General features: G+C 32.8%; 1 protein-coding gene across 10 annotated transcripts in view; it reads left to right on the top strand.

Annotated features, from left to right (window-relative positions):
- The window catches only part of NOVA1 (NOVA alternative splicing regulator 1), a 151,871-nt gene extending 139,649 nt beyond the window's left edge, over positions 1–12,222 (top strand). For all 10 annotated transcript variants that reach the window (XM_026486409.4, XM_044379582.3, XM_057306360.1 and 7 more), the window contains one exon: positions 7,520–12,222. In XM_026486409.4, coding sequence (XP_026342194.1) covers positions 7,520–8,524 — 1,005 coding nt within the window. In that variant the 3' untranslated portion in view covers positions 8,525–12,222. The remainder of the gene's footprint in view (positions 1–7,519) is intronic.
- Positions 12,223–15,608: the final 3,386 nt, after the last annotated feature.

The raw sequence follows: 15,608 nt of genomic DNA, 5'->3' as shown, positions 1-15,608 counted from the left end.
GACAAAGTACAACATCCATTCATAATGTTAGTGGTTTTTTAAATGACCATAAATCTGTGAGTGTTACTGGTTTCAGTAATTTTATGATAAGATTAAAACTTCTATACATTTATCTGTTGTGTATTTCAGTATGGTTGCAATATAATCTTTGAATTAGTTTTTTACACTCTTGAGGTGGTTTTTTGTTGTTGTTTTTTTTTTTTTTTTTTTTTTTTTTTTTTTTTACACTTATCATGCCATGAATTCACAGGGAATGGGATCCAGCAGCTCAGGCTCCTTTCGACTGGTTCTCATGAAATGTACTTCTCTGGATGGGGCAGGCTCGCACTTCACTTGAACCCAAGTACCGTCTCTTTTGCTTCCTTCTTTTTCTGATCATTTTCCTTCACATGCTTCAGGAAGCTATCTCGGCTCTTTGAGTGTTTAATATGCTCAATGTGTACATTAATTTTCTTGGCAAGAGTCTTGCCCTTACTTGTTTACAACAATGCCAACAACATGCTGAGTAACACTGTAGACTCTTCCAGTTTTGCCACGGTGACATTTGTGGGGCATTCCTTTTTGAATAATGACCATTCTCTTGATGTCCACAATATCGCCTCTCTTACAGATTCACATGTATAAGGTCAAAGGATCAACCCCTTGTTTTCTAAAAGGCCTGGAGAACATATAGCGGGTACCTCTCCTCTTTCTCTTTGTGTCGATCATTTTGGCAAATTGCTGGAAGATGGTGGCTCCAGCCAAAAGGATAGTCTTTGAATTAGTTTTAGAGATGATAATGTTGTTCTTGTTTTAAGCTATTCTTGTTTTAAGGACCCAATGTCATATTTTACACATGCACACACACACGTATGTGCACACATACACACAATTATATGGCCATGATGGGATCTTTTAAATAGTTTATTGTTTAGTTCTTATTAATCTATATTTTTGGTTTTATTTTTTAAACAGTTATCCAATTGATAGTGTCAAGTAAGTGCAAATAATAAATACAAAATTAAATAAGATAATGGCCTTCAGGAAGATAAAATTCTGTAAGAGAGGTAAATATCTGTTGCATGCTAATATAAGCCAGCATTGGATAAGTAACATAATAAGAAATACAGAAAAGTATTTTTTTAGGGAACCAGGATTGAGTTTACAAACTGCATTGCATTTAAACTGTCTTGCAGGGCCTATAAGATTTCAGGAGGCAAAAATGTATGCGTTTTCAGGGAAAGAACAGTGTGGGATATAGGTAGATAACATTTCAGTCAGTTGGACCAAATGAATAAATAATAAGCAAAAACATGGAAAAATGACTAATACAGAGTATAACCAAGAACTAAAAGGTAAGGTTTGAATTCAGCACGGTATACCAGTCTTAAAAGATGAATCTGGGAAGATAAGTCGGGGACAGGATATAGAGAATTTAGAATGTCTACATAAGGATTCTAGATAATTCAGTGGGTAACTGAATGGGGGAATCGTTGCTGACAGCTGTTGAGTAGGGTTTTTTTATAATGCTAAAATAAAAACTCTTCATCCATAATCTTATCAAGTTTTCTGATTTTATAGATGATGAAACTGAAGTGATTTGACAAAGGTCACACAGCAGAGCCAGGGTGAGAGCCTGTATCTTCAAACTGCCTATTCTAGATTCTTTCTATTATACCACACATTTCTTTGGATAGGATAGAGCATTAGGTCTGGGCAAGAAGCATTTCAGGGAGAAAAAAATAAAACAGTACATAACAGGATGTAGAGATCTAGGGAGCAAGAAAAAGCACAGATGGCTCCCAGGTTTGAAACCTGGTGTTGGCAGTGGTGGGGGAAGGACGGGTGAAGATATATAAGAAAAGACAGCATGGTTTTTTACAATAATATTATGCATGCTTATGAAAACTGTATTGCTTTTGATTTGATTATCAAAAGTGAGTAGATTAAACAGACTAGTAGAGAGTTTTCAGAAGAGTTGCTCTTTTGTTTTATTTGGTTACTTGTATTCATGTAACAGTCCTATACATAATTTTATCAAAATCAGTACTTTTCAGGGAGGCAGTTATTTATATGTGTAAAATCTATAATCAAAAGAAAAGATAAGAGGTTTTTAATTTACTTTGGTCCACAATTCAATATAGATCCCCAAAATGACACATGCATCTTCATTGGACAGTACAAAATGGTGCCTCAGTAGCCTAAGTTGTAATACGTTGGGGAAATGATGAAGATTTATTCTGTTAGATGGTAGGTTCTATCTTGGTAAAAGGTAAACTAAGCAATCCGCTTGTGTTTCATTACCAGAGCTGTAACGTTTTGACTTTTAGAGCATCGAGAGATACAACAAAATGTCAGTATTCTTTTGTATAGGCAAATAATATGATATAACAAGAATGTAAAAACTTTTTCTAATATACTACTCGGCTGATTATAAATTATAGAAATCCAACACAAAGTGGCTTAAAAAGGGAATTATATTGATCTGTGCTAGCTTTAGACATGGTTGGATTCAGATGCCAAAATGCTGTCAGAAATTTTCCTCTCTCCATTTCTGTAGACTCCTTTTATCTAGGTTAACTTTATTTTCAGTCAGGTTCTTCCTCTTTCCATAGGGGGGCAAGATAGTCACTAGTAATGTCAGGCTTGTGCTCTGCTAGATTAGAAACACAGGTAGGTGTCTCTGTCCCAACAGTTTTACCAAATTCTCAGGTTAACTCATTGGACCATCCTGGGCCACGTGCTCAATCCCAGATCAGTAACTGCCAGGGGTATGGAAATTGTGATGTGTCAGGCTCTGTTACGTTTCCACTCCTAGAGCATTGGAAGGTTGTCAGTCTTACTGGAAGCACATGTACTAAGAGTGAGAGAGGGTGTTTCCCAAAGGAAAATTAGGGTCTGTTGCCAGAAGAAGGAAGATCAGCATGGCTGAATAAATGAAAGAATAAATTAAAGGTATCCACTATTGATAGGCATTGCTTTATAAATATAAGTCCATAGATATGTGGTATATCATATGGCAGCTCTTAAATAGTCTATACTATTAATTGAGATATCTTGTAATGGAGCTTGTTTTGAGTTTATATGAAAGTATGGCTTTATGAAATAATTAAATAATTTTCCTGCCATGATTATAAAGGATTGTGACTACAGACACTTTCATTGCTTTATAAGGCTATAATGAGTTTTGGTTCTTATTTGGCAAAGGAGTAAATTTGTTTTGCTTAATATTTACTTTTAATCAGAAACATATCAACATTAAAACCTACCTAATTGGTATTTGTAAGACTTTTCATGGAATTTGCATAAAGGTTCTTCTTTGGCTGCACATAGAGAAATAGTCATTTTATTACTTTTTTTCTGAAAAGCAGTTGATACTAGTAAAATTAGCATAATTATATTGTTAATCTTATGTTTACTTGATAATACATAATTATAAATCTAGGAAAAGAGAAAATCTAAGTAAACATTTTTTTCTTTAAGAACAATACTTAAGCACATGATCACTATTAAAATGGGTTTAGGTGTGAATGGACCCTCTCCAACATAGAGATAACAGGTCAACCTTACAGGAATGTCTGATAAAGAGCAGGATACTTATAGAACAAAAATGTGAAAGACATTTAGATACATAATAATCATTGTCTCTCAAAGATTTTTTACTTACCCTTCTCCTTCCAGTTAGGCTTTGTGTATACTTTGTATTTTTCATAAGCTTATATACCAGCTCTTTTAAGACTTCATGGCACTGTTACATTTACACATCTTTTTCTACAACTAAATCTAAAAGTTCCTTAAAGGCAGGAGCAATGATACACACACACATACACACACACACACACACACACACACACACACACTTTACCTCAAACCCCACACAGTAAGCATTCCATAAATGATTGAATTGATGGTAGCAACTATAGAGCATAGGTCTGAAAACTGATCTGTAGCTGTCAACAGCATATCTGATTTAGTTGGTGTATGTTACACCAGATAATTTATATGCTGTTTAGGATCCAGTTTTTTTTAATTCCTCTCAATTCTTTAGAAATAAGTATACATATACTTATGTGAGTCAGTATGTGAACAGACTTCATCAATGAAAATGAAGCCACACATACAATTAAAATTTGCTATTTATCATTTCATTGGGGAAGCAAACACTATCAGTGCACAGACTTTTTCTTTGGTAAATGCTGTATTCCTTCATCTAAGAAGTAAACAAGTAGCCACCTTATATAATTTTCCACCCCCCCTTTCTCTCCCCTACCCCACTCAGTATTCAGTAGCCCACTATCTCCTGGCTTCCACACTGGTGCTTTACTTCTTGGCTCTGATCTGATACGTAAGATGGAAATAGAACACTACTTTTTCTAAGATATTATGCAAATGAATCAGTTTTTTTTCTTTTTGTCTCAACTTCTTCTTTTCAGAGATTTTGTTTCCTGTTTGTGTCCATATTAGATTTAGCGTGCAAATAGATACATATTATTCTTAAGTCTTCAAGGAAAAAAGTATAAATCTGAGAGGTTTTTCATTTCCTTAGGTCAAAAATAAAAGTTAGGTCACATGTTCCGTTAGCTAGGCTATTAAGTATTTACATTTTTTTAAATTTGTAATTTAATAACTTTTTATATTTATATTTTCTTTAACTTTAAAATTTAATTTCTGAGATCAGTAACCTTATGCAGGATTATTACTATCTAAAGTTAGAAGTGCTACTATAAATATTAATGTGCAATCATTAATGTTTTCTCTTTAGTCATAATCCACCTTTACATAGTATATGTGGACAAATGTAAGTTTTATGAACAAAAATTGGGAACCACATCAGTATTTGATAAAATAGCAATTGTAGCTGACAGTACTTTATATAAGATTATTGCAAATAGTTAAAACTAAAATCCAGGGAATTGTACTTATTACATGAAGGTATCTTTTTGTGTGTGTGTGGTCTGACAGTAATTTGAAATAGGACATCTTTAATGTAAAGATAGATGGCATGGTGTCATTTTTCAATTTTCAAAGAGAGATTTGTTTTGGAAGATGTTTACGGTTATGAGAAGTTCACACACCATTTCTGAACTATCCATTGTTTCAGAATTTTTTTTTGAATATTGAAAAGAAAGAAAAATGAGGAAAGGGAAAAACAAGAAAAGAAAGGACAAACTAAAGTGCGATAATGGCAGTGCTGTGCACACATCTGCAAGTTCTTTTGGAAGACTAGAACTAATACTAGAGTTTTTACAAAAAGAGCTGTGGATGCAGTAAATATAGTATGAGACTGGTTTGCAGTGTAGTAAAAATTAATGTCATCTTCACACGTCTCATAGAAGCTTAAGGTGATTTTAGGATGGATGTTATAAATTTATATATTTCATTGCTTTTTATTGCTGGGCTATAGGACAGTTCCCATAGTTGACCTTCCATGTGCTCTTCTCTTCTTGAGTTATAATCATGCAGGTAATCATTACATTGGGCAAAACAATAGCAATTTTAGAATTTAAAATAATTTAAGAATAGCTCTCTTGAAAGTTTTGGTTAATTAATGTATTTTTCTTCATAAAGTATGTTAAAACATAAAAATTATGTTAAAAACTACAGTTTGCCAGTATATAAATGTTTTCAACTCTATAAAAAATGTTCTGATTTTGGAAAGATGTACTTATTTATAAAATATAATCATATTTAACATTCAGTTATTTAAATCCTTAAAAGTAAATTTTCTCAAATACTTCATGTGCACAGGATAAAATATAAGGATGATTCTAATTCATCCTTATAATTAGTGTAAGAAGTAATCATGGTTTAACTTTCTAATTATAATACTTTAACATACTGCAGCATTTCAGACAAATAATTTTCTACAAAAAAGTCTGTGAACAAAATTAACAAATTAACATGTTTAAAAAATTATTTCTCAGCCTACTTCTTGAAACTGAATGAACTTAATCAGGAGGAATATGAAGGATATATTTGACATTCCTAAGAAATGTTTCTAGAAAATTTAGATTGTTTTCAATAAAATGAGATTACTTTATAGACAAATTGGAATGAAACAAAATCCCATTCCTATAAATTATATGTGTGGAAAGAAAAGTTGTGTGTGTGTGTACATGTATGTTAATACATGTAAACATATTTTTGAGGTGACCCAGTCTAGAACTTGAATTTATACTTTCACTGCTTGCTAAAAGAGCAAAATTGCCACAAATGCATGGCTGTATTTCTTTAAAATATTTTTACCTAAATCTGTGTTTTAAAGATAGCATGGCAATACTTGCTAAAAGCTAGCTAATAAAATATTTCATAGAATATCTCAACTAAGTTCCTGCTCAGATTTCAACAAGTTACTTTAACCTGCCCATTTTAATATCTAGAACAAAGAAAGCAATTACTTTTGTGCTTTGTTAGTGACACAACTCTCCCAGTTTTTGATCTACCCAGTGAGTCATGAAACAGTGCCATGTGTATCTTTGTGCTACCAAAATAAAATTTTTAATATTTATATTTTAATTTCAGGGGTTATGAAAAATACCTTACTGATTTTATCCTTTTTATAGTAGTATTTGATTGTAATTAAATAAATCCAATTAGGCTAGGTTTTGTGGATGGATGTTTCAATACAGATTAGCTAAAATGCCTCTATTCATATGGTCACATTGTATCATTGTAATTATTCTGCGACTTTAGTAAATTTTCAGTAACCTTTGATAATACAGCTGTAAGTCCTATTTTTTAAAATGTAGCTACGACTGCCAAAAAAGAATTATCTATCTAATTAAAATATTCATTTCACAAATTTAAGTAGAACATCCAGGTAATATCATCCTCAAATAATCATTCTTTACCTCCCTAAAGTGATTGAAATTTTTTTACTAATTATTTAGAAATATCTGTTATTTTGATAAAGTTATATGTTGTGTGTCAGTTTAATCAAAAAATCAAAATACCACTAGTAATAATTTTGTTGATCTCTGAAAATATTAGTCATGAAACAAGTAAGGTTTGAATAACACAAAAATTGCTAGGTGATAAGGAACATGAAATTAATTTTCAAAGGGACTAGAACTTTACTACTTTTATCTTTACTAATGTTGCATCATAATCCTGAACTCTTTGTCTTTATAAGTTTTAAACCAAAGGTATTCTTAAAGCTGGATTGGTGATGAATATCAACAGTATTTTTATTTTGAAGCTGTGTAAAAATGTTACCATTGATGTATAGTTATGATACACTTTTTTTTTTTTTAGAACATACTGATTTCTTATAACTTCTACTGCAATGCACAAAGACTCCAGGAAAATTCTTAATAATTTTAAACTGAAAATTGCTTTTTCTTTTGGAGATTCTGATTTTACAAGATAATTGTATTAAAATGTGATAAAAGTCACTTTAGAAGTTGTGATATTTCTATTTCATAAATTATGTTTAAACTAATTTTCAATTTGTTATTTTACTTTTTCTAGGATAGCAAAGTAATATAATGTGTATGCGCAAAACAGAAGTATTATTTATACGTATTTTTTTTAATTACAGGTAAAGATTATAGTTCCCAACAGCACAGCAGGTCTGATAATAGGGAAGGGAGGTGCTACTGTGAAGGCTATAATGGAGCAGTCAGGGGCTTGGGTGCAGCTTTCCCAGAAACCTGATGGGATCAACTTGCAAGAGAGGGTTGTCACTGTGAGTGGAGAACCTGAACAAAACCGAAAAGCTGTTGAACTTATCATCCAGAAGATACAAGAGGATCCACAGAGTGGCAGCTGTCTCAATATCAGTTATGCCAATGTTACAGGTCCAGTGGCAAATTCCAATCCAACCGGATCTCCTTATGCAAACACTGCTGAAGTGTTACCAACTGCTGCCGCAGCCGCAGGGCTATTAGGACATGCTAACCTTGCTGGCGTTGCAGCCTTCCCAGCAGTTTTATCTGGCTTCACAGGCAATGACCTGGTGGCCATCACCTCTGCACTTAATACTTTAGCCAGCTACGGATATAATCTCAACACATTAGGTTTAGGTCTCAGTCAAGCAGCAGCAACAGGGGCCTTGGCTGCAGCAGCTGCCAGTGCCAACCCAGCAGCAGCAGCAGCCAATTTGTTGGCCACCTATGCCAGTGAAGCCTCAGCCAGTGGCAGCACAGCTGGTGGTACGGCGGGGACATTTGCATTAGGTAGCCTGGCTGCTGCTACTGCTGCAACCAATGGATATTTTGGAGCTGCTTCTCCCCTAGCTGCCAGTGCCATTCTAGGAACAGAAAAATCCACAGATGGATCAAAGGATGTAGTTGAAATAGCAGTGCCAGAAAACTTAGTTGGTGCAATACTTGGCAAAGGAGGGAAAACATTAGTGGAATACCAGGAGTTGACTGGTGCAAGGATACAGATCTCCAAAAAAGGAGAATTCGTACCTGGCACAAGGAATCGGAAGGTAACCATTACTGGAACACCAGCTGCAACACAGGCTGCTCAGTATTTAATTACACAAAGGATCACATATGAGCAAGGAGTGCGGGCTGCCAATCCTCAGAAAGTGGGTTGAGTGCCCCAATTATACATCAGATTGTTTTAACCCCTCCTTTACCCCATTTTCAAGAAGGATGTACTGTACTTTGCAGAAGTGAAGTTTTTCTGTTATTAATATATAATTATGCAAATGAATGCGACTATGTTGACAATGTGTATATGTAAATAATATGTGTTTTACCAGATGTTTCATAGAAAGAATTTTTTCTTGATCTGTTTTGTTCTCTATACTTTGCTTGTGTATATTTGTCAGAGGTGTTTCTAGTGTAAGATTTAAGCCTGCCATTTTACCAGCATTATTGTAGTTTAATGATTGAATGTAGACAGGGATATGCGTATAGTTTTCAGTATTAGTTCTAGATAACACTAAATTAACTACTGTTAGGTTGAGTATGGTGGGGTCAGTGACCTAAAATGGAGTGAGGCCAAAGCACTGTCATGTAAGTCTTACTTCCTGCTTAGGGCACAGTGAAGTAGGAAACAATATTTTGAAAATAAGTTTTAAATTTAAAATGATCAAAAAGCAATATAGTTGCATAAAAGCACTGTAAAATATTTAAAAGGTTAAAACTGTGGAAAATTATATTGGTAAGTTTACAGATCAATAAAAGCACCTGTTCTCCATCTGAACTAGACAATGGAAATAATGCTGCATGCTGGCCATGGCCCATTCTTCATCATTTGTAATTTCAACAAAAGTTCTCACATGGAGTCCCACCTCTTCAGAGGTTTGTACATTTGTTTTTAAGCACTGAATTCACTACTGATCCCATCGCCTGGCCAGTAGAACAGTCATTACTCCATTAACATCCTCACTGTTTAGACACATAACTGTGGTACAGTGTATTGGAAATTTTATAAACAAAAGTGAAAGTGCCAACAAATTATTGATAGCTGATAATGTTTCATTATCTGCAACTGCTTGATAAGTATGTTGCATTTTAAGAGCTTATAATTGTGTATAATTTGTTAACACTAGAAACCTATTAGTATTGTGAATGTAGATTTTACTGTGAAGCTATCTGTGATTTAGCTGTTTGCTCCCATGATGGAGTCTTTGCAGCATGGCGCTAGCAGCCAATGCAGTTTCTAATACTCGGTAATTTGCATGTTTTGTGGAGCATTTTTATGTCACCAACCAGACAGTATTTCCTGCATGCTTATTTAGAAGAGGCAGTTTATCTTGAGAGGTAGTGTGATCTACCTTTGTCAGGCTTTTTGACAGGTCATTTCAAAGTAAGCCTTTGTTCCCAAGACCCAACAACTGTCACCCTCTTCTGTACCTCTCCTGAGTGCCAACTGTCCAGGCCATTGACACACCATCTGTTAACCTCTGAGTTTGCCCACTCAAGGCCACTCATAGGGGCATCCATCCCCAAGCACCTCCTCATGCTGTGCATGCAGTCTTAAATTCAATGGACAAAAATAAAATGCTGGCTACCTCTGGATCATCTGGCTGAGCAACTGAATTACAAAAGAGAATTACTTCCATCTCAACTTCAACCCATTGATTACGTCCATCCTAGCAAGCTAAATGGCATCCCAGCTGCTCCTTTCTGTGCAACCAATTAAAGAACAATGAGTGTGATGCTCCATGTCTGAATTTCGTCCAGCCTCTCTCTGAACTGTGATCTTTGTCCTCATGAACTTTCCCTTTTGTTCATTGAACTATATGGACTCTTCATTTCATATTGATTTACTGTGCAATTTACTTTTGGACATTGAGAACTTGAAATTATTTCCTGATCCCTTCCCCTTCCACTATTAATAATTCATTTCTGTCAAACTGTAAGAGTAGATTCATTTTTTTTTTAGTTTTTAACATTGGACTGTTATTTCATTTAGAGTTCTCTATCTCTAAATATTTATTTAGAGAATGATTTTAAAAGGGAATGATATGCTTGTTTAAATGAAAGAGAAAAGCTGTAGTAAACTGTGTTAATTGGTAATGACTATTTATCGTCGATACTCTGTAGCTGTGTAAGTTTTGACAAATAGTGTATCTCGTGGAATCAGTGGTTAGCATTGCCGCTATTATATTTACTCATTTTATCATTATAAATGTGCTTAGTTCATCATGTAGCATCACTTGTCTCCCGTCTCATTTTTTCCTTGCATGTCACAAGTCTCAGATCATTTATAATACATTAACAGTAAATAATATCTATGTAAATTTCTTTCACCATGCTGTCTCAGAGTCAGCAGTGAACAAAGGCGAAGATTGGGGCCCCACTTAGTTGAAAAAGAGAAAGGAAGTGATCTAGGATGTGTATTAGAAGCATTTCAAATGTTGGGTCTTTAAAATGTTTTGTTCAGTCTTAGCAAATCTTCAACCTTTTATTTCAAAATTCCAGTAGTCCACTGTGGAGCCCATGCATTTCATCTGGAATTTAATGTTACTTTGAAGCCAAACCATTTAAACAATTATGTGTATTTTATTAGCTAGTATTGCTGAAAATGCACTCAGTTCAATTTTAATTGTAAATGGGAATTTTAAACTTTTGCTAGTTGGCATGGTTATATGTTAGTTAAAATCTGAAAGCTAAATTGAAGATATTTACATTTTAATTTATGGTAACAGATAAGGGTTTGTGTGCATTATGTGTAAATCAGCTTCATGCTGTCTAAAAACTTATTCTCTGAAATTTATAGACCATGTAGAATTGATTTGTGATGTGATGCTTTAATTTACTGGAAGAAAATTAGTATGGCTTCAAACTGCCACAGGTAGGCATGTAACAATGGCTGTTCAGCTATACTGATCCAAAATGGAGAAAACTGATGATACAAGGGCCAAACATCTTATGAAATGCAACTATTTATAGACTTGTTTTGCTATAGGGAGGCTGGTGAACATGCTGAATACGAATTACCTCAGTTCTGCAGCTTTCTATGTCTTTTTAATGCATTCTGTTTCAGGGTCACTTTCAATCAATATTTCATTTACTTACTGAGATTGAATGGGCGCTCTGAGACACAGTGTGCTGTTTATCATACAGATTGGACACCTCATTCTAGATCCAAGATCTTTTCCTCAACACTGGGAGCTGTCCTTTCAGCACCACAAAATTACTGCTTGAAGTTGCATTGCAGTTTTTTTTTTTTTCCTTTATCACTGGGAGCTTTTCTTTCAGCACCACAACATTGCACCTAGACTTTTTAAACGGCTGCCTTCCTCTTTGCACTGAAGACCAATTTCGTCTGCACTTCCAGTTATTGCTATTACCTGTAGGACTTTCAATCCTACTTCACCTCACCCACCCCACTCCTGAAACAGTTAAATGTATCTATTTCTGTGGAAGTCATTTTCTCATTGAATGATCAGAAACAAAGATAAATTCTAACCTGTAACGGCTCATTTCGACTCATTGCTTACAATAGATCTAAGCTCTTTTTTCTGCTTATTCGACTCCTTCCAGCTTCCCATCACATCTGTAACAAACTTTTAAAATTATATTGCCACACCACCATGCACAGCCTACCTGCACAGTAGAGATAGATTATTCCATCGTATTCAGATGGTTAACAGAGGTTAGCAAGTCCTGTATTATATATTTATATCGCTTTCTAAGAAAGTGCATATTAATGTTTACTTTAAGAATGTGTAAATGGTGCTATCAAGAATCTGATAAATTTTATCCCAGTTTTTTGTGTACCACTTCTAATGTATGAGATTTATTTTTCTATTGGAAAAAAATAAACAGTATGAAAGCATTAAATTGGTAGATTTTAGTAATTTAACAATGAATGGAACCCCTATGTTACAGGCCCTATCTTTCCTTGGAAATTTTAATGGTGGTAATAGATTTCAACAAAGGTACTGATAATCACATTTTTTTAATCCATTCTTATATTGCATTCTTGATTCACGTGCTGATTCCTCACTGAGTCCTTAAGTAAATTTTACTTACTGTAAGTCTTCTCCAAGAAGGGAATTCTTGCTTTCCAAGGCAGCAATTGAAAGAGATGAAAATATAATTTAATACTCTTTACATCACAGACACGATTTGAGACCAGTTACTCTGTTAGTAGGAGAAATTCATCACTCATTAAATACAGGGCAAGCATGGCTATCCATAATAATTTTGGGTGCAATGCAGTCTTAGAAATTTAATGTACACACTTTATTTAAATGATGCAAACAGCCATATGAAATTGCACATGATTAGAAAGCAGAATGAACTCATTTTGCCTCCTGCTTGGTTTCTCATAAACATGAATACATAATATTGTTATGCACTGTTGTTCATAGATGTCTTATTACATAAAGGGTAAGTATCATATTACTTTACAGATTATTTTTGGAATTCTGCATGTTATTTTTTGTTTCATCAGATATGTGCCCCAATAAAATAACATTTTTTTCCAAAAAAATGAAAGTATTAGAAAACTTGTCATGTTAATTTTGAAAAAAAATGAAGTGTAGTACATATTACTAGATAGGATGTCATTCCACTGGTCTATATATTAAAAAAAAACTGTTCTTGAAAATTGAAGCATTACCTTGTGTAATTAATAAAGTAATCAAATCAGATTTGTAAATAAAATATTGTTTAAATCTAAAGTATTCAATATTTTGATTAGATTATTTTTTTAAGGAAAAATATTTAACGTGTATGTGCCGAATTTTTTTTTAAATAGTTTTTTATAATTGCAATGGAAGGGCAATTGTCTCATTACAAGTGGTACAGAAGCCAATACTTGGGTTACCATAGATATATAAACAAGTAAAAACTGTGGAACAAGTTTTAAGCTCATTTTGGAAAAAAAAAACAGTTCTGTAGAAATGCATATTTGTATTTGTTTCTCTAATAAATCTGCAAATAGCTTTAAACACAAATTAGTTTTAATTATTTAAATTATGAGTTCTCTTAAGTAATTTAACATCTGTTTTGCCTTACATTTGTGAAAACATTGTCTCATGGAAATTAATAGAGGCTTATTGTGAAAATCAAGGTAGGTCTGCATTTATTTGAAAAGGTCAGGTATTTAGCATTCAAGTATGTTTACCTCTATGAAATGATTAAAGAATTTTTACGAAAAACAACACTTCTCAACCCCTCCCCAACCACGTCAGTTTGGCCACTCCCAAAAAATAAAAGGCCAATTTATCAGCTTTAATTCAGTATCAAAGAAAACACAAAAAATAAGTGAAATCACATGTTCAAATGGTTGATAATAAAAAGATTATTTGATATAGATAATTGACTTCTTTACTTATAGCAATGAAGAAATTTGAGCTCTTCTGAACTGCAGTGCTTCAATCTTCCTTAATATGATTTACATATTATGACTGAAATTGTTATATAAATTACATATATTTCCCTTGAATTGTGACCTTATAATAATTTATGTTGAAAATGTTTTAGGGTAAAATACAGTCTCTATTTCTGTTTTAAATCATGTAGAGTTCCCATTTTTTAAAAACTGTCTTGTAGATGATAAATATACTAGATATATATATATTTTTTTAATTGTTATTCTGCTTGAGCAGAAATGCTACGCTTTTGATTAAGGACTCAATTGAGTATTCGAATACTGTTAAATTAAAAAGACCATTCAAATTATAATGAAGTCTTTGACTTTACCAAATTAATTTTACTATTAATAAAATGTATTAGGAGATCTGGCTTTTGAAAACTTAACGGCATTTTCTAAGATTGTCATTCATTGGCTTATCCAATTTTATAACTTTTGATCAATAACAAAAATAGTGCTTCTGTCAATATTTAAGATGGTGGGTAATTATATCTTTTTTCTTATAAGAAATTATTGTAAACTAAATTTCAAAATGATTTCTCAAAATTTCCACACTTTTAATGTTATGTCATTTTTAAAAAATATTAATATATTAATACATATCAAGTCTTTAATAGATAAAGTAATGTATTGACAATATTTCAATATATTTACCCAAACCATCTTGGATAGATTTTTATCATTTTATGGTATTTATATATTTTATATCACCTATTTTACAATATAAATGCTGAAAAAGGTTCTGATTACAGGAAACCCATATACTTGTAGTGAGAAAAACCCATGCTGAAATGTTTATTGTAAAATAAGCCATTACTTTTAGGGTTTAAAACAGAGACAAACTAATTGTACTTTTTAAAAATATTAGCAGGGTACAAATTAACATATCTCATTTTTAAAAATAAAAAGAAAACCAAACAAACTATTTTGAGTCCAATAAATCAAAGCCTAACCATGATATTTTCCAAAATATCTTAGAATAAAAAGTAAAAGCTCTCCCCAGTCAGTTCTGTACAGGATGTATTTTGTGGGATTCAAGTCCTTAGTAAAAAGTATTTGTAATAAATTCACCACTTCGGTGACAGAACTCTTAGAAGTTTTTAACATTTCTATCTTACATCAGGGTTATATGTGGGGTTTCTTTTTGGGGGGAAGGGGGAATGTTTATACATAGGCAGATAGAGGATAGAAGCAATTATCAGAACTGTTTGCATTCAAATTACTTGTTTTATAAAAAATTATTTGGAAAGCCAAATTCTCAATTACCTGGTTTCAATGAGATTTTCCCATTGCTTTGCCAGTAGAGAGAAAACCTTTGAGGTTGAACTTCCTCTGAAGTTTGACTTCATGAATTCTAGAAGGTGTTACTTTTATATACACTGCAAAGGCTTAATCTCAATTAGAGAATTTTATAAAATTCATTTTTTATTCAAACTCATGAAACATTTTACACATTCTAACAGATAGCTAAATATAACCATTGTTCATTGTCTTAAGAACATGCTTATAATTTCAAAGCTTTAAATGATCACCAATGTAGTAATTTTTGAATATAAAAATTCAGTGAAATTTTAAAATCTTTCTTTAGGACTTTTAAAAAGTTTGTCTTGTAATCTCTCCTATTTAGGAACTACTTCATTTAAGATAATTTAATTGAATAGCTTTTTAAAAAATCACACATTTCTTCCATTGGCATCTCAATTTGTTTTTAGTTTATGCATTGACTTTTATTATTTAGAATAATTTTCGCTAGCTATTAAAGATATTTGAAGATTGGATAGATTATTATAACGGTGCTCTTTTTTAAAACTTTCTGGAAAGAATAATAGATACTGATGGAT

The sequence above is a fragment of the Ursus arctos genome, unplaced genomic scaffold (genome assembly GCF_023065955.2).
Source record: "Ursus arctos isolate Adak ecotype North America unplaced genomic scaffold, UrsArc2.0 scaffold_37, whole genome shotgun sequence".
Classification (NCBI taxonomy): domain Eukaryota; kingdom Metazoa; phylum Chordata; class Mammalia; order Carnivora; family Ursidae; genus Ursus; species Ursus arctos.
The sequence above is the reverse complement of the archived record's forward strand: the minus strand, read 5'-3'. Positions and strand labels throughout refer to the sequence as shown.